This window comes from Pelophylax lessonae (genome assembly GCF_965119305.1).
Source record: "Pelophylax lessonae genome assembly, chromosome: 13".
Taxonomy (NCBI): domain Eukaryota; kingdom Metazoa; phylum Chordata; class Amphibia; order Anura; family Ranidae; genus Pelophylax; species Pelophylax lessonae.
In genome coordinates, this window is record NC_138780.1 from 181,344,190 (window position 1) to 181,367,028 (window position 22,839).

General features: G+C 43.7%; 1 protein-coding gene across 1 annotated transcript in view; it reads right to left on the bottom strand.

Moving 5' to 3' along the window:
* Positions 1 to 2,039: 2,039 nt before the first annotated feature.
* The window catches only part of DIO2 (iodothyronine deiodinase 2), a 49,171-nt gene continuing 28,371 nt past the window's right edge, over positions 2,040 to 22,839 (bottom strand). Inside the window, exon 2 of the mRNA XM_082275295.1 lies at positions 2,040 to 3,688. Within this exon, the coding sequence (XP_082131421.1) occupies positions 3,110 to 3,688 (579 nt within the window). The 3' untranslated portion in view covers positions 2,040 to 3,109. The remainder of the gene's footprint in view (positions 3,689 to 22,839) is intronic.

A 22,839-nucleotide genomic window follows, 5' to 3' on the forward strand; every position in this document is an offset into this window, starting at 1 on the left:
TTCCTTCAGCCTTTGTTTTAAGACCTTTGCCAGTGCTACCTGGGCTTTGCAACTGTATACATGGTCCTTCTAACTGAAACTTCCTGCACGTAGAACACATTCTTTTCCTTTTAACGTAATTTCTAAACCTTACTATTAAACAAAAACACTTTCATAAATATTCTCTGTGGCACTTTAAGGTCTACTGTGTTTGATGATTTGATTTTGCCTCCTTTGATAACATCAGTGTTTCCTAAACTTCCTTGCAACTTTTCTGGTGTTTTACATTGGAGAATAGTTAAAGGATGAGAGTGTTACAATACTTGAATGTGTCCAGTCAAATTTAATTTTTTATAGCAAAGGGTCAGAGGGCAAAGCCAACACATTTTGGAGGCTCAGAACTCCCCTCTTTATCACAAATGCTGGCAGTGATTCAAATTAATACTTGACAAACGTTGCACAATATAAGGATAGGGAGATAATGATTAAGGTAGCAAGTCTTACACCCAGTCTGAATTAATATCTTCCTATCCATCAATTGTGCAACTGTTGCCTGGTATTATTTTGACTCTCTGCCAACATTCAAGCCTTGGTGGAGTTTGGAGCCCCTGGAATGTGTTGGCTCTATCCTCTGATCTCTGTTATAAAGAAAAAAAACGTATACTGGATTTGTTTGTTTTATGGCGCTCTCACCCTTTTTGCTCTAGACAGGTAACCTCAGGGATACCCGAGTAACAAATAGCTGCCTCTAAAACTTGGATTCCAAGTTTGATTTTTGCTTACTCTGGAGTCCAGCACTCTACCAGCACTTTTTCTGTCAAACCGGTGATCATATCGATGCAGTTTGAAGCTATCGCTGATTAAAGTCACCAAGCCAACAATTTACTATTAACTTTACCTTCAGAAGTCTGCATGGCTACATTGACTTCATCCTTTTTTTTTCTTTTGACTGTCAGTTTATTGTATTATTTTATAATGGAGAACCAGTGGCGAATTGGGAAAGGAGGGTTGATTTCATTGTGTCTGGGCGGATTTGATATGCATAAAATGTTGTAGGACCCTCTATCTATGGCATTTCTTCTGCAAAGGTGCTCCATCCTTGGCTGTTGTAATGTAGCAGAACTCCAGAACAGAACAAGATCATCCACAGGGCAACTGAAGCAGAAACCTAGGGCCAAGTGGATACTGGTGAGGTGGGGGGCAGTGCCAAATTACAACCTCCCCTCTTCTGTAGTAAACTAAGGGAGCACAGTTAACCTGTAATAGCACATAGAGCACCGCTCAAAAGCTAAGCGATGAGCTGACTGAGTCCTCAGAGGTAGGTGTGTCGGCATGTGTGTTTTACTTATGCTTCACTGTTGAATGCATTGTCTGTTAAGAAGCTGCACTCCCAACTCAATCACAATGTAGATGTGGATATGAAACGGCCTCGGACAGCTCTCCTTCGCAGGCCGCACCCTACTGATGCGTTTCGTCCTGCCCATAGAGGTCTCTATGACTAAGCCTCGGAAGGGTAAGGAGTAATGCATCAGAAGGCATGGATTGCGAAGAAGAGCTGTCTGAGGCCGTTCTATATTTACATGTACTCTGCTGTTGGACTGGGAATACAGCTTCTTAACCGACAATTCATTCATCATTAGGGGAGCACAGCTGGTCAGTCTGTCACCTCACAAGGAAAATCTTCATGTATGCATTTGGTGGTCTGATGAGGCTGTGCTATTACAGACAAGGCAGATGGGGTAAAACAAGAAAAGGGGGATTGGGGGTGGGGTTCAAAATTGATACCTTGCCTAGGGCCCATTCTGCCTTAACTATTCTCTGATTCTGAGCACACAAATTTCTCCATTATATATATTTTTTAATTTTTAGACTAGTGGGGCCATGAAGCCCAATCTTGGTTAGCTATATCCATTTTCATGGGATTAGTTCAGTGGGTGCCAAGAGCTGCCCTGCTAATAAATCTATCTATATTTATTGTAATTTCCTTTTGACTGGAAATAACAAACCCAGTTCCTATATGTGCCCAATAATCTTTCATATTTTTTATGCAGAATATAATACTAATCTAGAGGCTAGTTTGGGGGCTTTTTACGTTTCATTGTAAGTCATCCTGATTAGATTCTGTGAAGGAGTTTGTGTGTAATTCTAGATGGACAGAGTTGTTGTAGGTGACCTTATGGCTGTAGACTGGTCCTTCATCTATAAACAAGGACTGTGCCAGACCATCCAGATTGTACAGTGCTGGGAAGGCTTTTGTTTTGGGGTGTGCCCTGTAGACCGCATTAGACCTCTAATGGAGTGTTAGCGTTTTTTTGTCAGAATCTTGCCTAGAGCATGTATCTAATTGGTGCCACAGTTGTCACCGCACTGGCCTAGGTAACCTTGAGAGGCATATTTATGATAGCATTTATGTTCCTCTGGGTTCACACATGAAAACATTTACAGGTCATGAGTGAACTCTACTGCAGCTAACATAATTAGAACCTGCAGACCTTTTTTTTTTCTGCTGGAATAGCAGAGGACATCCTTGTTGAGGTAACTGTGTCATTCCTGGATCTACAGCAACAGACATCCTGCAGAATCATAACACAATAAATAACATGCGCTACACCTGATCACTGAAAAAACTGGAATAAATATGCAACAGAGGGGGTATGTGGACTGCACGTTCCTCTTCAAACTTGATGTCATCTCCCTACAAACGTTTCCCAGGAACAGCAGGAATTCCAACAGCTGTCAGATGTGAGCTCTGTTGCTTTGTTAAGATTTTTGAAACGATTGTGACTTTTCCCTTCTTATTTGTATGTATTTTTTTGTGTGTGTGGCTCATCGCCGTGCAGCTTTTACCACACCCTCATCTTCCAAAATTCAGCCTAGATTCTGCTGTGTATTGTTTTTAAAAGAGTGAAAACACAGCGGTTTGAGGTCTGCCAGAAACAAGGGTCACAGTGAGGATAATTTCACACATCTGGGTTGTGGCTTCTTGCAGTAAACGTATTGTGGTTATTTTCCTGCCTTTTGGTCCTTTTTAAAGTTTCCTTCTGAACATCCATAACTTTAAGTTCTTCTATAGTCCCGTGTATGTACTATAAACAAAAATAGACTGGTTTTCTGTCTTATTCCTTCCTCATCAGTCATTTCTCTGTGCCAGTTTGTCTCCACTTCCTGCTTTCGTTCCAAATGTGAGTTCCAACCATTGCCTTACTTCCTGGAGGTTGTAGAAGAATGGCCCTTTACCTCCAAGGTACACAATTTTCTGCCTCTGTACAATGCAAACTCTTTCAAAGGAGACCCCATAGGCCACGTTGGTGTTGTTGTCCATTGAGTCTGCAACCACCTGGCACTGTGGGGGGAGGGAATATTGCTCAAGAAGCTTGTTGGCAGCAGCACAACGATCTTCTTGGTTCCTGTGCTTCTTTACTTCATAAGAGGAGATGCCAGGAGCCGCCCAGCCGTCTGAGGGATGAGCCTCATCGATATAGACCAACAGGAAGTCGGCTACACCAGAGAACTCTTCCACCATCTTGCTGAAGGCTGGCAACTGGCTTATGAAGGGAGGTCAGGTGGCTGATCCAAAGTTGACAACAAGAGGGCGCTCTGAGCTGGCAAAGTCTAGAAGGTGACATGGCGTGCCAGGCTTTCCTGAAGAGCTGTTTTTGTCAGTAACGTGAATAACATTCGAATTTGGAGCATCGCCTCCTAGCTTCACCTAAAGAGAAATATAAAAAAAAATGTTTTTACTTACATTTTACAAAATGTACCCTGCAAAAATGACTATTGCTGTTTATGGTAAATCTTTTTTAATTGGCAAGGTTGAATAAGTGTGCATTCACTGGTTTATATAAATTGTATTGCATTTAGGGCTGACCTGTAGGTAAATATAAAAGACAAAATCAATGCAGCTCTGAATTCCCTAATACACCAAAATACAGTACATTGAACGATGTAAGTGTCTGAATCTGACCTAGCTTCAGCCTCATTCAGTCTCTGTACAGCAGGGCTGCAGTGTGAGAGGAAAAAAAAACAGTACTAAAAGCAAATCAGTTCATGTACTGACAAGCATGCTGAAAAGAGGAGAATGCAGAGTGACAAGAGGGATGAGCTAATCTCTGCACTATTTCTCCTTTCACTGTCCAATCACGGGATAAGGTGGATCTAGGATGATCTGGTTCCAGAGAAAGTGGGTTGAATTATGCTGGCCATCAAACTGAGGACACTTAGTGGCAGAAAAAAGTACTGTGGGGGGAAAAAAATCTGGATTGAAGGTGAAATATTGCAGAAAAGGTTGGTTTCTTTATTTTATGTTTTAAAGGGCTGTTCGTTTTTTAAAGAGAAGTATGGGTCTTCTAAAAAAAAAAAAAAACATTATACTCACCTAGAAGGATGCAGTATTGATCCAATGCTGCATCTGTCCCCTGCCACCTCTGCAGTGAGGACTTGGTGATTAAACACTGCGGATCGCAAAGTTCTCCCCTCCGCTCTGAGCAGAGAGCCGTGACTGTCAGTAACTGGAGCGTTGGGCTATGCAGGGGGTGGGATCGGCTGGCTCAGTCTTGCCAGGTGGGTCCCGACTGTATATTCAGGGTTTTTCCCCAGCCTGGACTGACGGCTGAGAATGGGCCACTGGAGTGCAGAACAAACTGTGATCTATAGGAGAAGTTTGGCCAAAAAAGCTTTGGCCATACTTCTCCTTTTAAAGTGTTACAAAACCCAGGACCCTGCATTCACTATATCTGGTCTCCCATAGTACACAGAACATGGAAACACAATAGTTTTGGTAAATACAAACTGCTAAATACCTTTTTTTCCAGTATATAACAGCCTTGTGACTTCTATCAGTGTCTTGTTAAAGCTTGTAGGAGGAGTTTTCTTTCTGCTCTGACTGTCCTTTAAGGCTGCAGGACCCCTGACGCTCTGTTTGGACAGTGCTGATTGGCCCTGTGCTGATCACATGCACTCTCCCAAGAAAAAAAAAACTCTCTAGCAGCACACACCAAACTGAGCATGTGCAGCTTATCCCCTACCCTCTGAGGAACAGAAAATACAGGATCAAACAGCCTTTTTACACAATGCGGAGAAATAACCCCTTAGGTTCTACAGTGAGTATACAGTTGTGCTCATAAGTTTACATACCCTGGCAGAATTTATGATTTCTTGGCCATTTTTTAGGGAATATGAATGATAACACAAAAACTTTTCTTTCACTCATGGTTAGTGTTTGGCTGAAGCCATTTATTATCATTCAACTGTGTTTACTCTTTTTAAATCATAATGACAACAGAAACTACCCAATTGACCCTGATCAAAAGTTTACATACCCCAGTTCTTAATACCGTGTATCGCCCCCTTTAAAATTAATGACAGCTTGAAGTCATTGTGGTATTTGTGGATGAGGCTCTTTATCTTCTCAGATGGTAAAGCTGCCTATTCTTCCTGGCAAATAGCCTCCAGTTCCTGTAAATTTTCGGGCTATCTTACATTCTGCTGTAGCCAATGACAGGTCGACTTGGCCTTGTGTTTAGGATCATTGTCATGTTGGAATGTCCAAGTACGTCTCATGCACAGCTTCCGGGCTGATGAATGCAAATTTTCCTCCAGCATTTTTTTGGTAACATACTGCATTCATCTTGCCATCAATTTTGACCAAATTTCCTGTGCCTATGTAGCTCACACATCTCCAAAACATCAGCAATCCACCTCCGTGTATCACAGTAGGAATAGTATACCTTTCATCATAGGCCTTGTTGACTCCTCTCCAAATGTAGTGTTTATGTTTGTGGCCAAAAAAGCTAAATTTTGGTCTCATCACTCCAAATGACTTAGTGGCATAAGGTTTGAGGCTTGTCTCTGTGCTGTTTGGCGTATTGTAAGCGGGATACTTTGTGGCATTTGCGTAGTAATGGCTTTCTTCTGGCGACTCGACCATGCAGCCCATCTTTCTTTAAGTGCCTCCTTATTGTGCATCTTGAAACCGCAACACCACATGTTTTCAGAGAGTCCTGTATTCCACCTGAAGTTAACCTTTTATACACACACTAATTACAAGCAAACAGATCACAGGTGAGGATGGTTACCTTTAAAGAGGTTGTAAACCCATTAAATTTTATTTTTTTTTCAACCTGAAAGAGAAACACATAATGAGCTAATATGCATCGCATACGAGCACATTATGAAATACTTACCTTAGAACGAGCCCCCGTCGTGCCCCCCCGCTTACCTGTATGACGGGCGACATGTTCAGTCGCCCGTCTTTCGGGATCGCGACATCCGGCCATCTGATTGGCCGGAGTTGCGGTGACGTCACTCCCGCGCACGCGCGCGGGAGCCGACGGTCACGGCACGGGGCTCTAAAGGAACGGCACCAGCGGCCGTTCCTTCAGAGCGCATGCGCCAGTGATGTCACTGGCTGCATGTAAGGTAAATATCTCCTAAACCAGGGCTTGACAAATTTGCCTGAAATCTAGGAGCCAGCTAAAAAAGTTAGGAGCCAGTTTTTTTTTTTTTAAACTAAGTGCTGGTTCACACTCATGCGGCTGCGGCGATTGCATGTAATATCGGAGCGCACTGCTCCTTCATTACATGCGATCGGCTGTGCGGTGCGAGTTTAGCCATACACTTTGTATGGCTAAATTCGCACCGCACCCGCAGCAAAGACGCTCAGGACCCTTTTTTGCAGCCGCATCAGGATCGGATTGCACAGCGGTTCACATTTGTGCGATCCGATCCTGTGCGAACTGCAAGATCGCACTGCGATATGCGATCAAACTGGGGGTGTCATTAAGATTACATTGACACCCCCAGCGTATCGCATATGGCAGTGTGAACTGCCAGGGGCGCGCTTGCGATGCGGGAACATGCTGCGAATTCGCAACGGGATGGATAGAAAATAGAACCTCCATCCGTCTGTTTTTGGCGGACAGGATCAGATGGCGGCAGATTACTGCTCCATAGAGGAGACTGAAGGGTCCGATCAGGTCTGCCTGAAAAACTGACAGGCGGACCTGATCAGACAGCCCGTGTGAAAGGGGCCTTAGGCTGTGGTATGGCGATGAGGAAAAAAAAAAAAAAAAAAGATTGATATAATATATATATATATATATATATATATATATATATATATATATATCAATTTTTTTTTTTTCTTTTTTAAATAAGAATTGGAAAAAAAAAACGTATTTTTTTTTAATAATTTAAAAAGAAAAAATTATTTAATTTTTTTTACATTTAAAAAATAAATTAATAATAATAACCATACTCCCTGTCCACTTACCTTTAAGCAAAGGTAGCTGGACAGAGAGATGAAGCCTTAAAAAAACTTTCCTCTCATTTCCTCTTTGGAAGGAGATGGAAAGGCATTAAGAACATGCATTACTCCCGGCCACCACAAGAGGGCGCCAGTTCCCCTAGCCTTTCTCATCTCACAGAAGAAGGCCGAAAAGCCGGGGCCTCAATTTTTGGACAGCGCGGAAGTCCGTGCACTCGAGGAGAAGGTGGGGGGCTCAAAAGGGACAGGACACCCTATGCAGGGCACCCCAGGCGCCAGGTCGCTAATTCTAGTCGCAAATGCGACCTGGCGCCCGGGTTTGTCGAGCCCTGTCCTAAACGGTACATGTTTAGGAGATATTTACAGTACCTATAGGTAAGCCTTATCATATGCTTACCTATAGGTAAAAGTTGCAGAGGAGGGTTTACTTCCTCAGTAACCACTTAAGCCCCGGAAGATTTTACCACCTTCCTGACCAGGGCCTATTTTGCAATTCGGCACTGCGTGACTTTAACGGACAATTGCGCGGTCGTGCGACGTTGTACCTAAACCTAAATGTCCTTTTTTTCCCACAAACGGAGCTTTCTTTTCGCGGTATTTGATCACCTGTGCGATTTTTTGGATCATGCGCTATAAACAAAAAAAAGCGTAAATTTTGCAAAAATAACAATATTTTTCAAATTTTTTTATATGAAATTCCCCAAAAAAAAAAGTAAAAATCAAAATTTTTTAACATTTTAGGCCAATTTGTTTTCTGCTACATATGTTTGGTAAAAAAAAATTGCAAAAAGCATATTTTAATTGGTTTGCGCAAAAGTTATTGTGTTTACTAACTACGGGAAAGATTTTTGTCTTTTTTTTTTTTTTAACGGCGGCGATCTGCGATTTTTTTTTTTTTTTTTTTTTGAGGGACTGCGACATTGCGGCAGACAGATCGGACCCTTAACTGACATTTTTGACACTTTTGGGGTTACCAGTGACATTACTACAGAAAAAAAGTTTGTTGGGCGCTTCTTACCAGGCAAGAAAGAAAGGAGTCCACCACTGTAGGAGGGGCGCGGGGGATGCTCCAGATTCTTATTTCGGGACTGTCCCAAATGGCTGGATACAAGGCAGCACTGACAGGAAAACTCCGAAGAATCCGCTGGCAGAAGTGAAGAAAAAGGACAGGCGCCAATGTAGTTAGCCAGAAAGGTTTATTGCACAATATACATAATAACTTACACATAGGTAAGCTCCAGTCCGTATGGCAGCGTCTCCAGCGCACGATCCGGCCGTCCACCGGCCCGGAGGTGACGTCACAGGAAGCTGGTCAAAGAACTTGGTTACACCGGAAGCCGCAAGTGGAACGCAGGCTCCCGGAAATGACGCAACGCGTTTCGGAGCATGCGCACTCGGCTCCTTCCTCAAGCGTAAGTGACTGCCACCTGGTGCCAGGTTTAAATACAGCAGTCTACAATCAATTAACATGGAAATCAATACAAGGGGCGGCGCAATACTCTGCAGGACCAGCTACACCGCCAGCACTTCTGGAGAGTACGCACAATACTTTATGAATAATACAATGGATTTCGTACTGGGGCTTATTCATGTACAACAGCTTTAGACAAACAATATACACTAAAAATATTAAAACTATTGAAAAGTCCTCAACGATAGATATATTGAAACATGACTTACATGCCACAAAACTAGGAGGGAAAATAAAATAATAATATATACACATATATCTCTCTGTACCCAGGTTTTCCTCTGTACCTGGGTACAGAGAGATATATGTGTATATATTATTATTTTATAGTTGGATAGGTATAGTAGCAATTTCTCAAGGTGCCCATCAGATGTTTTTGTTTTTATTTTGCCCTTATGTGCTTAATCCTTGAAAATAGTTCACAAATATAGGTGCTGCCGAAAACGGATGACATGAATAAGGCGTGATTGTGAAGAGTGCAATATTATTTTTCTTTGGGAACATAAAACTTCTAAAAGTCCAGTTAAAAAGACACGATCAAATTTTTCTTCTTCGTCTTCATGTGTTCGCTAAGTGTAAATGCATTTTCTCTTTCGTTCATTGACAGACACAGCTCCTGGCCTTCTTAACCATTGGGTTATACTGCCCCTACAGGAGTAGGACACTAGGCAGAAAAAAAGTGTGGCTACTCCTACAGGCAGTCCCAGGGGGTACACTCCCCGTCTCTGCTATAGGTACTTTTTTTCTGCCTAGTTAGGATTCCTTGCAGGGATCTCTGTTCCTGGCATTTTTTTTTTTTTTTTTTAGATAGAATTTTTTCCTTCTGCCTTTTTTTCCCTGTGACATCTACAATCAACTAACGGACTGAAAAATCTAGATCCAGTGGTCTCTCCAGTCTGGCCATCGAGCGTGAGCAGACCTCAGCTCCCCGCTAGGTCGACTGTGACATAGCCCCACCGGACGGGGGCTAGCATGCGAGTTAAACGCCTTGCGAGGTCACAGCGTTCCTCCTGGCCAACAGCCCCCCCCATTTCAATGGATAGGATGATCTGTCTGGAGCAGTGCCCGTTTGATTCCTGGTACCCCCCCCCACCCCTCTCCCCCTAGACGGTTTTGGGGGGGATGTGGGCCCTTCCATGGGATGGTCTGACCCCTGGGTTCCCCTCCTTCCAGTTAAGCACCACCCTCATGGGTCTGGTGGTCCCTGTGGGCCATATCGCCCCACCCTCCTTTGCATGGGCTGTGGGGCGGCCTGGTCCACCACTTGAAATGGGGGCGGGGCGCCGGTGATTGGCTGGGGGGGGGCTGTACCTGGTGGGGGCTCCTGCCAGGGGCCCCCCTTCCTACATGGTCCATTTTCTGAGGCCTAGGGGTTCCTCATGGGTTACTGGAAGCCTCGTGGTGCTGCCATTTTGCTATAGCCTGTTTGTGTAGTCCGGCCATTTTGCAGTGGTTTGCCTTGAAAATAGCGGCGGCCACGACAGATTATGGCATATGGGAGCCCCTCCTCATCCCCTGGTGCTGACTCCTGAATCTTTTCACTTTCTGATTGCCACACGTGGTGTGCAGATTATCCTGGTGACTGCAGATGCCTGTTTCTGCTGGGTGGTGAGTCTGGTGGGGTTTTCTCCCTCTCTGCTGACGAACGATTAGGTGCTCTGTTACAGGCGACCAAGTGGTGCTGCCGAAGCAGTGGGGGTGTCCCTTTGCAGTGTTTTTACACCTTTTCTTGTGGGATCCACCTATAGACTCATGGAGTCTTTGGAGCAAATCCCCCCACCTGATTCCCCTCTCAGGCTGCAGGGCCCACCGGGTTCCAACCAACCATTGATGCACTGACGGTGGTCCTGGAGTCCTTTTTTTTGTTTTAGGCGACGGGCTAGCAAAAAGCACCCCCTACCTTCTCCTGCCTCATCTGTCTCCTCAGATCCTGAATCTGATTTGGCCGCCTTGGACGTGGGTCACTCTGCTGGGTCTGCAACCACACACCCTGAGTCCTCAGATAGTGAGGATGATTCGTCCACTTCTGCAACCACGCACAGAAAGTCACTGGTGGATGCACTGATTGTATCTGTGCGTTGGACCTTAAAAATGGAGGACACAGCTGAAGCTGCAACGGAGGTGTTGGTTCCCTTTGGCACTCTCAGCTGGACTATCTGGGTTAGACTCTGAAATCTGCCTTAGCCAGAGTGCTCCTTCCTCTGTACAAACTCCAGAAACTGCAGGCTGCGATTCGTCTCCTGCTTTCCAGCAGATGGTTATCACTCCGGACTTGCATGTGGGTGCTGGGCCTGATGTTGTCTACCTTCAAGGTGGGTCCAATTGCACAGTTCCATATGATGTCCCTGCAAAGGGAGATTCTGGCCAAATCAGATCTGGCTGAGCCAGGGAAGGAAAGAGTCCCTGATATGGCGGCTTTGTTTTCCTGTGCTTCGGCTGTGCAAATCCTTCCTTCCCTTGTACTGGACAGTGGTCACAATGGATGCCAGTCTGTCCAGCTGGGGAGGCATCTTCGGGAAGAATTCTGCTTAGGGGGTTTGGAGTCCAGACTACCGATCAATGTCTTAGAACTCCGAGTGATCAGATTGTGCCTGGAACATTGGACAGATCATCTTCAGGGATGTCCGCTGCACATTCAATTGGACAGTGCCACGGCCGTGGCTTATGTCAATCACCGGGGGGGGGGGGCACAAGAAGTATCCTGGCAGCTCTGGAGGTAGCCTGCCTTTTAAGGTGGGCAAAACGGTTCAGAACAGAATAGTCAGCAGGCGTTGGACCAAGGGGAGCGGTCCCTTCATCCGAAGGTGTTTCATCAGTTGTGTCTTCGGTGGGGCATTCGCGAGGTGAATCTGTTGGCGTCCCCGCTCAACAGAAAGGTGCAGAGGTTTGTGGCTCGGCCACGGGATCCTCTGGCCGACACCACGGACACGCTGGTGGCCTCGAAGGGTTAGTATCTTCTAATTTACGCCTTTCTTCCTCTCAAGCTTCTGCCAAGACTTCTATGCAGGATCGAGGCAGAAGGGATTCCGGTCATCTTAGTGGCCCAGGACTGGCCTTGTTGGGCTCGGTATGCCGATCTTGTGCGGCTGGTCACCGACATTCCTTGGAAGCTTCCTCTCAGAGAGGATCTGTTGTCCCAAGGACCAATCTTCCATCCTGCTTTGCAGTTGCTAGATTTGACGGCTTGGCTGTTGAATGCTAGGTGCTGATGGATAGAAGTTTATCGGAGTCTGTGATTCCAACGCTGTTAAAAGCTAGGAAATCTACTTCTAGGAAGATCTACCATTGTACGCGGAAGACGTACATTGTGTGGTGTAAGTCTCTTGGGGTTCATCCTGGTTCTTTTCCGGTGGCTCGGATCTTAACCTTCCTTCAACGGTGGCTTGAGCAGAAACTGGCCTTGAGTACTATCAAGGGCCAGGTGACGGCCTAAGTGGTCTTCTTTCAATGGCCCTTGGCCACACACTCCCTGGAGCGTACTTTTCTTCAGGGAGTTCGGCACTTTGCTCCTCTGTTACTGCCTTGGAACCTCAATTTAGTGCTCTGTCCTCCAGAAGCATCCCTTTGAGAATTTTCAGAAGATTCCCCTGCTTACACTGTCCCTGAAGGTGGCCTTTTTTAGTGGCTTTCACCTCTGTGCGCAGGGTTTCCGAACTAGCGGCAGTATCCTGTCATTCACCTTACTTGGTGGTTCACAGAGATAAGGTGGTTGCCTTCCCTGTGTTCCAGGCCAAAGCATCCAAAGGAAATTGCTTTGCATGCCTTGGATGTGGTCCGGGCGATTTGGGTGTACCTGGTAGCTACAGAGTCTTTTTGGAAATCAGACTCACCATTTGTGCTCACGGATGGGCCTTGGAAAAGGTTGTCCGCTTCCTTGGTGACCATTTCCAGCTGGATAAGACAGACGATGATTCAGGCCTATTCTATCAAGTGTCAGGTTCCCTCCTTTCCCTGCCAAGGCGCATTCTACCCGGGCGCTTAGTGCCTCCTTGGCCTTTCCGTCATCAGGCGTCAGTGATGCAGGTTTGCAAGGCGGCCACCTGGTCGTCAGTGCACACTTTCACAAAGTTTTATAAAGTGGATGTGTTGGCATCTGCGGATGCTTTCTTCAGCCACAAGGTTTTGCTGGCTGCTGTTTAGAGGACCTGGCCCTCTTTGAGGGTGTATTGTTCTTTTCAGGTGGGCTCCAGTTGTTTTGGTTGAGCTCCGGTTTACCTGGTCGGCTATAGTTTAGCCTTGGGAATTTCTTTTTTGCTTTTCCCACTGCTTTGGGACATCCCAATGGTTAAGAAGATCAAGAGCTGTGTCTGTCAATGAACGATGTACTCTGATGTTCATTGACTGACACAGCACCCATCCCTCTGTGGAGTTGTAATTCTTCTGACACTGCTTGTAACAAAACTGAGTACCTATAGCAGAGAGAGGGAGTATACGCCCTGGGACTGCCCATAGGCGTAGCCAGACTTTTTTGCTGCCTAGTGTCCTACTCTTGGTAGGGGGCAATATAACCCAATGGTTAAGAAGATCAGGAGCTGTGTCTGTCAATGAACATCAGAGAAATAGATTTTACGGTAGGTCATAAATCCCATTTAAAAAAACAGCATTTTTAAGTACATTTCATATTTTGTGTTGGACTGCATTCATAGCTCTTTTGTGCCGCAGGATGGATACCCTTGCTTTAGATTATTAGCTCATCCAGCTGGTGTCACCCTATGGTCACCTGTTTTTATAAGTGGAAGAATCCAACAGATTTTTGTGAAGTTTCCTCTCCAAATAAATTGAGAAATTATACAACCCCCCCCCCCCCCCCCCGTCCCTTTTTTTGCCTTTGGTATACACGTACACAGTTGGGTGAACCAAGATGGAAAGATCTTTCAGATAAAATATTTGTATGTTATCTGTAGCTTGAAGTCCAGCTCCCAACAGCTTTATTTTTTTGGATAGAGAGGGAATTGTTACATCTTGTCAAGTTTTTATCACTATCTGTGTTCACATTAGGGATTTTCCCCTCACTTCCTATCCCAGTGTCAAAAAAAGGAATGACTAAAAGTATGCTTCGGGACTTTGGTTATTGCTTGACTTCAGTTACTCTTTGTTTAGTACTGAACAGAATAAAATATTAGCCTGAATGTACAGTTGGCTCATGTAAAGACATTCAAATGAACATCTCTTGAGGCCTGGCTTGTTTTCACAGGTGACTTCCAGCGCTGAGTTGTGTTGGGTATTTCTTTAGTGTGCATAGCTAGATGTGTGTATTTAGTATCCATAGACCTCCTGATTGAAATTCTATAAGTTGTGTATTAGACAGCCAGTTTGATTATCTCTTTTTATAAAGATCAAGTGCAGAGTGAAAGTTTTAAGGGCAAACTGATTGAAATAGGGGGGGGGGGGACCCTTCCTGTGCTCTTATTTTTATTTCTTGTCAAATATTTTTTTTTTTGTGGTTATAGTTACAACAGAACTGAGCATTTCTATACTTTACAGAAAGAAATCTGCCATCTAAGCGTCTCTTTGATCTGCAGTTGCCATGATGCTGCACATTTGATCAGTTCGAACAGTCAAGCTATCCAAGCTGGTGTCCTATCACAAGCGTCTGTGACAGTTATTCATAACATGCCTTGAATGTAACTGTTTAGAAAACACAGTTAAATCAATGGGTTTAAGCTGGCCATAGATGGATTAAGGGGCTGGCTGAATTTCGTTCTATCTATGGCCATTCCTGCTCCACAGAACCGATCGAACGATCAACTTCTGTTGAGCGGGACTATTAGAAAACTTTTCTTCAATCAGTGGCTGCAGCGCTAATCAGTGTATTCTGACAGCGGAGGAGTTCCTAAAATCATTTGTCCTAAAATCTTGGAGTTTGCAAAGACTTACAGCTAAGTAGGCAGAGTTCAACTGTTAGGCTTATTTTTTTTCATGCTTTGACCAAGTGTAGGTCAAATTAGGATTATTCTGAACACCTGGCTTTAACGAAACTGCATAGCTCTTCAAAACCTCAGATATACATACTATTGATGATGTATGTAAAAGTGTATCCAGTGTGTGGCTTCAGAACACAGAGGGCAAAGGAGAGCAGGAATAAAATTATTGGTTTCAAATATGGAAACCTCTATTTTAAAGCAACACAATAGGAGGAAATTGCCAAAGAATGGTACACGCATAAAGCTTGCACCATTTATCAAAACTGAAAAAGAAGATTAGTTCCTGCTTTATTTTAAACAAAAGGGGGGAAAAAGTGTTACTTCAGTGGTCTCCAAACTTTTCAAACAAAGGGCTAGTTTACTGTCCTTCAGACATTAGGGGCCCGGATTGTGGCCAGTAAAGATAGAAAATGTCCCACACCCAGCATCTGTGGGAAGAAACATGGCCGCAGGATTGGTGGTCAGTAGGAGGAGGAGTAGTTCCCCATCATTGGTATTAGTGGGAGGACTAGTACACCATAATTGGTATCTGTGGAAGAAATAGTGCCCCATAGTAGGTGACAGTGGAAGGAACAGTGCCTCATATCATTGGGAAGAATTGTGCCCTAAGGGCCAGATAAAGGCTAGCAAAGGGCTACACTTTGGAGACCCCTGGTTTAGAGCAATCTGTACCGATTTCTGTGTTGTGTTTGTCCCAAACTTGGTATATGCAGCAGGACAGCTGGAGATGTCTTCCTTTGCCCACCCCAGCCTTCCGAATCAGCTAAGAGCAAGAGGAAGGCGGTTACCCCTATTTACTGGAGTTAATGGCCATGCATAAAGTCTGGTAAAGAAGTTGTCCCTGCTATATGCAGGCTCTGCCCGTGTATGTGTTCATTGCATGAGCAGCGAGAGGCATGTGTGCTTTCTGCTATGTTCCTGGCAGACAATTCACATCTCAAACGCCAGGCCCAATCTATCTGCAGTGATCCCCTCTGTTAATTAGGCACAGAACCCATTGCAGTTTCCATTTTAATCTGAAATACAGACAAGTGCAGCTGGTCCAGAAATACCTGAAACATGTTTATCTGCTTTTCTTTAATGTGGTCTACTCCACTTGCATCAGTTTCCCACATCATTATAAAGGCGCAGGGAGCTATGTTAGTTCCCCTCAATGCATTTGACCAGTTCTTGTGTGGATTGGTCCATCTGGCTGAACATACGCTCCATCTACAAACCCAAATCCAAAAAAGTTGGGACACTGTACAAATTGTGAGTAAAAAAGGAATGGACTAATTTACAAATCTCATAATCTTATTTTATTCACAATATAATATAGATAACATTTCAAATGTTGAAAGTGAGACATTTTGAAATGTCATGCCAAATATTGGCTCATTTTGGATTTCATGAGAGCTACACATTCCAAAAAAGTTGGGACAGGTAGCAATAAGAGGCCGGAAAAGTTAAATGTACATATAAGGAACAGCTGGAGGACCAATTTGCAACTTATTAGGTCAATTGGCAACATGATTGGGTATAAAAAGAGCCTCTCAGAGTGGCAGTGTCTCTCAGAAGTCAAGATGGGCAGAGGATCACCAATTCCCCCAATGCTGCGGCGAAAAATAGTGGAGCAATATCAGAAAGGAGTTTCTCAGAGAAAAATTGCAAAGAGTTTGAAGTTCTCAAGATCTACAGTGCATAATATCATCCAAAGATTCAGAGAATCTGGAACAATCTCTGTGCGTAAGGGTCAAGGCCGGAAAACCATACTGGATGGCAGTGATCTTCTGGCCCTTAGACGGCACTGCATCACATACAGGAATGCTACTGTAATGGAAATCACAACATGGGCTCAGGAATACTTCCAGAAAACATTGTCGGTGAACACAATCCACCGTGCCATTCACTGTTGCCGGCTAAAACTCTATAGGCCAAAAAAGAAGCCATATCTAAACATGATCCAGAAGCGCGGGTGTTTTCTCTGGGCCAAAGCTCATTTAAAATGGACTGTGGCATAGTGGAAAACTGTTCTGTGGTCAGACGAATCAAAATTTGAAGTTCTTTTTGGAAAACTGGGACACCATGTCATCTGGACTAAAGAGGACAAGGACAGCCCAAGTTGTTATCAGCGCTCAGTTCAGAAGCCTGCATCTCTGATGGTATTGCGTTGCATGAGTGCGTGTGGCATGGGCAGCTTACACATCTGGAAGACACCATCAATGCTGAAAGGTATATCCAAGTTATAGGACAACATATGCTCCCATCCAGACCTCGTCTCTTGCAGGGAAGACCTTGCATTTTCCAACATGACAATGCCAGACCACATACTGCATCAATTACAACATCATGGCTGCGTTGAAGAAGGATCCGGGTACTGAAATGGCCAGCCTGCAGTCCAGATCTTTCACCCATAGAAAACATTTGGCGCATCATATAGAGGAAGATGCGACTAAGAAGACCTAAGACAGTTGAGCAACTAGAAGCCTGTATTAGACAAGAATGGGACAACATTCCTATTCCTAAACTTGAACAACTTGTCTCCTCAGTCCCCAGACGTTTGCAGACTGTTATAAAAAGAAGAGGGGATGCCACACAGTGGTAAACATGGCCTTGTCCCAACTTTTTTGAGATGTGTTGATGCCATGAAATTTAAAATCAACTTATTTTTCCCTTAAAATTATACATTTTCTCAGTTTAAACATTTGATATGTCATCTATGTTGTATTCTGAATAAAATATTGAAATTTGAAACTTCCACATCATTGCATTCTGTTTTTATTCACAATTTGTACAGTGTCCCAACTTTTTGGAATCGGGTTTGTAGTTCTGGCAGTGGGGAACTCTGTTCACACGAGAAATGGCCTTCCAATGCCCTTACACTGTATATAGTGCCTAAACTGAAAGGTCATGAAAATGTGTAGACCATTATTAGTTTGAGATCGGAGCTCTTTTTTCATTCTTCCTTTGGAATTGGGGAATTGTGGGTCTGGTTTAAATTGTGCTTTGTTTCTTTGGACATCCACAGCATGGCCAGGGTTGGGATCCTTTCTGCCACAGAAAAGGTGAATAGGTTCCCGAAGCTTCGAAAGGCAAATGCCTTACAAAAATACTGATCACATTCCCCACCTGCTAGCTATCGTCCAAAGAAATGGGAAAAAGTCTTGAGTCTTGCAAAAAAAGAAAGGATCCCCAGTGTTTTAGCTACTTCTAGAGAGTCCGGAGTGCTGTGTGTAGCATCAGAACACATTTAATTGCTGCTTGTAATAAATCCTGCTAAATGAATGCAGTATGAATCCTGCCCATGTTCTCTTCATTAGTTTGAGGAGCTGATCGTGCTGGTAACATAGGATCCCTGAGCATAGGTGGAGGGGCTTAGAGTGTCAAAGCTTCTGTCACACAATAGGTTAATATTTATTACTGAAATCAAGCCAGAAATTTCAGCTAGTAAATTCACATCATTAGTGAGAACGACAGCCCCCCTAAATCTGCCTCTGCACCTGGATTGTCCCAAGCAGCCTCTATTCTAGCCCAAGGTAAAATTATAGAGTAGTGTGCACAGGCCCAACTCCCCTCTCCTTTACCTGTCATGAAAACTCTGATCTGCCTGTGCAACCAAATATAAATTTGGAAACCGTAAGCAACATTTGGCCATTTCGACTTTGTAGCTATTTTATAGTATTTAATGTTTTTAGTGTAAGAAATAATGTGTTTTGTATAGGTTTGTGTTATATAATTAGGAGAATGATTAGACAGCAGAGCAGGCATTAATGAATATGAAAAATCAGCTAGAGAGGAGAGCAGGCATAGATAAGAGTGGGGACAAGTGACTGACTGTAGAGGAGAGTGGACATACAGTTAGGTCCATATACATTTGGACACAGGCACAATTTTTTAGTTTTTTTTTTTTTCCAGGTAGTTACCCAAACATATTCAAGCTATAGTTCTTTAATGGATATGGGCTGAAAGTGCACACTCTCAGGTTTAATTTGAGGGTATGTACACCAAATTGCAGGAAGGGTTTAGGTATTATAGCTCTTAAGAATAGCCACAATTGAATCAAAAGCTGTTTCATGGCCAGGTGTGGGCTACTTCATTATTTCTTCATCAATTAAGCAGGTAAAAGGTCTGGAGTTGATTCTAATGCCCCGTACACAAGTACCGATCGTCGGCCGAACGATCGGCCGTCTTTTGTCCAGGGCTGTTGTGTCTGTTGAAAACTGCAAAAGACTGCACACGAATTTGTCGGCCAACAACAGCCAACTGCAGAAGTGATGTCATGTGATGGTTAACTTTCCTTGTCTTTTTTCTTTTCTGAGCATGCCCAGTCTTGCTAATCTGCTCTCTGTCGGCCAAAATCTGTACTGACTGGCGAACAATCAGCCGTTCTGGTGTTGGCCAACAAAAATTTTAATGCCTGCACGATAGATTCTTTTCGGCCAAAAGTGCGCTGTCGGAAGCATCATACTAACAAGCCTACAATCGGCCGATCAGTCGTCGGCCGAATATTTACAGCCGACAATCGGTACGTGTGTACGGGGCATAAGTGTGGTATTTGCATTTGGAATCTACTGCTGTGAACCTACATCATGCGTTCAAAGGAGCTGTCCGTGCAAGTGAAACAGACCATTGAAAGGCAGGCCATTGTAAAGCAGCATTAGGAGTGGCCAAATCAACAGGTTGATATTTTCTGAGGAAAGAAGAATGCAATGGTAAACTCAGCAACAGAAAAAGGCCTGTACTCCTACGCAAGACAACGTTGGTGGATGATCGCAAGATCCTCCTCTATGGTAAGCAAAAATCCACTCACAACATCCAGACAAGTGAAGGACACTCTCCAGAAGGTAGGCGTATCATTGTCAATGTTTACAATTAAGAGAAGACTTCACAAGAGTAAATACAGAGGATTCACCACAAGGCACAAACCATTCATAAGCCTAAAGAATAGAAAAGCCCGATTAGACTTTGATTTAAAAAAAAAAAATATCTAAAAAAGCCAGACTAGTTCTGGAAAATAATTATTTGGATGGATGGAAACTATGATTAATCTGTACCAGAATGACGGGAAGAAAAAAAGTGTGGAGAAGGCTTGATGAAATGGCTCATGATCCAATGCACACAACATCATCTGTAAAACATGGAGGCAGTGTAATCGCATGGGTATGCATGGCTTCCAGTGGCATTGGGTCATTGGGGTTTATTGATGTGACCGAAGCAGCGGGATGAATTCTGCAGTGTTTAGCGATATACTGTCAGCCCAGATTAAGCCAAATGCAGTAAAGATGGTTGGACGGCACTTCACACTACAGATGGACAATGATCCAAAACACACTGCAAAAGCAACCCTGGAGCTTTTGAAGGAAAAAAAGTGGAAAATTCTGCAAGGCTGAGTCAATCACCTGATCTCAACCCAATTGAGCATACATTTCAATTGCTGAAGGCAAAACTAAAGGCAGAAAGACATTTAGTTTTAGGTTAGGCACAAAAAAAGAACAACTAAAGACAGCTGCAGTTAGAGCCTGGCAAAGCATCAGAAAGGAGGAAACCCAGTCTTTGGTAATGTTCATGGGTTCCAGACTTCAGGCAGTCCTTGCCAGTAAAGGATTCTCAACAAAATATTAAAAATTAAAACTTTATTTATGATTATAGTTATTTGTCCAATTACATTAGAGCCCCTAAAAAGGGGAGAACTCAGTAAAAAATTGGTTTCAGTTCTTAAAATGTGTACTTATATTTATGTTCACCTCCATGAATTGTGCCTGTGTTTAAATATATATGGATCTAACTGTAGATGGAAGAGGTGGAGAATGACTGGAGGAAAGTGGGCATGAATAGAAAAGGAGGAGAATGTGCAAAAAATTAGTTAATAAACTAGTAATTGGGGCTATAGCGGTGCTGTATACTCCCGTCCCTGGAGACAAAGGATAGCAAGACAATATTATTATAAAAAGTCGCTTTATTTCAAATTACAAACATTAAAATGACAATTAACATATAAACATAAATACAATCCCCAACACATATCAACCAGACCATAAGTGTGGGCCTCTATAGGTCACCTTACTCACACCCAACTCCACATATAGATAAAGCTAGCCTATAGTGGTGCAGGGTACGGGTTACCAATGCATTTCGCCTCAAATGGCTTCTTCAGGGCAAAATAGGTGCCAGAGACTCGTTGAGGTTCATGGGGCTGTTAGTAAAATCAACTCAAAGTGTTGTCACATAGATACAAGGGCCAATGGGGCGTCCAAAAACGATTGTAGATTGAATCATCCACAGATGGAGTCCAAATATCTCAGAAGGACTTAATGTATGTCACCAGAATTATAGTAAGTTTAAATCCATGGCTGCCCAAAATAGCAAGGGGAAATATAGAGAGATGGCCGGGGTTAGTTAGGTCAAAATGAATTGATCCACAGAAAAGAGCAGAACCCCAATCCTTCTGAGGACAGCAATGTCACTGGAAGGTCCCAGTTCAAACTATCATAGGGTAATGGGATTGCTAGTGTGGATAGGAATGTCCCATGTAGCAAGTCATTCCAGCCAGTCCAATAATCAACGACACATAAGAGTTCTAAAAGGAGATAATGTTAGGGGAGCATGTTAGTTAAACGTGCCCATTCTCACCTCCGAATAATCCATTCAGGAGGACAGAGAAAGCCCTACATATATGTACAAACTTTAAAGCCCGTCTGGTCCGCTTGCACAGCAATCTCGCTGTGCTCACAGATCCTCAGGCTAGGAGGAGAATGACTAGAGAAGAGAGTGGACATTGGAGAAAGTGGAGTAAATTGTCTAGAAACGAGAGCAGGCATGGATGGAAGAAAAGGAAATTGACGAGAGAAGAACAGACATGGATGAAAGTAAACAGTGGAATGTGGCCATTGAGGAAAAAGGAGGAGCATAACTGGACAGGATAGTGGACACAGAGGGTATAAGAGGTAAAGGACCAGAGCGAAGAGTTGACATGGAGGGAGGAGAAGGAGATTGACTATAGAGGAGAGCAGACAGACGAGTGGAGGAGAATGACTGACTAAAGAGGAGAATGATTGCTAAAGAGAGAACTGGTAACTCACAGAACTAAGAGGAGAAAGGTGAATGCCAGAATGTCAAAACTGTCACAATGAGAGCAGGGAGTTGAATAAACAGAGAAGAAGTTGGTGCATGCTTCCAGGGCATATATAGCTGAATGTGAGCCAGAATGTTCCTTAAACATGAATTCTAGGTATGAATATTTTTTTACATAGTTACATTGGTCCAGTCAATGGACCTGTAGCAAGGGGCTTGGCTCGAGACAGAGAGTGATTTAGGACACTGCTGTAGTGATTTCTGTGTCTCCACTGGACTTTAGCTGAATGGGTTTACACTACCTCGCCTCCATCAACCTGCGGGAACTGAAAAGCAAAAGGAGCTCAAGAAACTTGATGGTTGGCATTGATTCATGGGAGATTAAATTCCGGAAAGAAACGTTACTATAGCAGGTAATCGACTTTTTGACTACAATTCCCAATGTGAGCCCGGTATAAGGAGCGAGAGAGAGCTGTATTTTTCAAGGCTGAAAACTGAGGGATTTCCTTCTTTTGTTGCAAGGAGATTGAGGTGTGCAAATCACTGCTCTTGTGTGCACATCAACCTACTACAAGCCTGCGATCGTGGGTTGGGGGCCGCTCCAGCTAGATCCAGAAGTGAGTGGACACCTGAACAGTGGGACCCCTTTTGCCATATGGCTGGGACTGGTGAGAGGACACTGCTTCCATTAACCTGTTGCTGCTAGCAGAGATTGAACACATAGGGATGGGCCTAATCTAACTAGCAACATTATTTACTGCATGCAGACTTTACTGGGACTAAAAGCATTTTCATCACTGTAAAGACCGGGCCCCAACGCTAGCTTGCCGAAGAACTAGGAGCAAAAAATGCTCACTCAGCTGCTTCTCAAGAAAATTCATATAGAGTGGATATAGCCTACTGTTTACAGAGGAATTTTTGCAGTATTGATTATCATTACTGTTACTGTTTTTCTAATGCCATTGCTTATTGCTGATTTCGTCGACTACAAGGTTTACTCTAATTTAGCTGCATACAACTTATCCTATGCCACTATAGCCTACTGAATGTATATAGTGAACTGTGATTGATCTACTCCTTTACTTATGTACAGTATGTGCATACTGCAATTTACTGCAACCAGTGACAATATATTGGGTTAATTTACCACT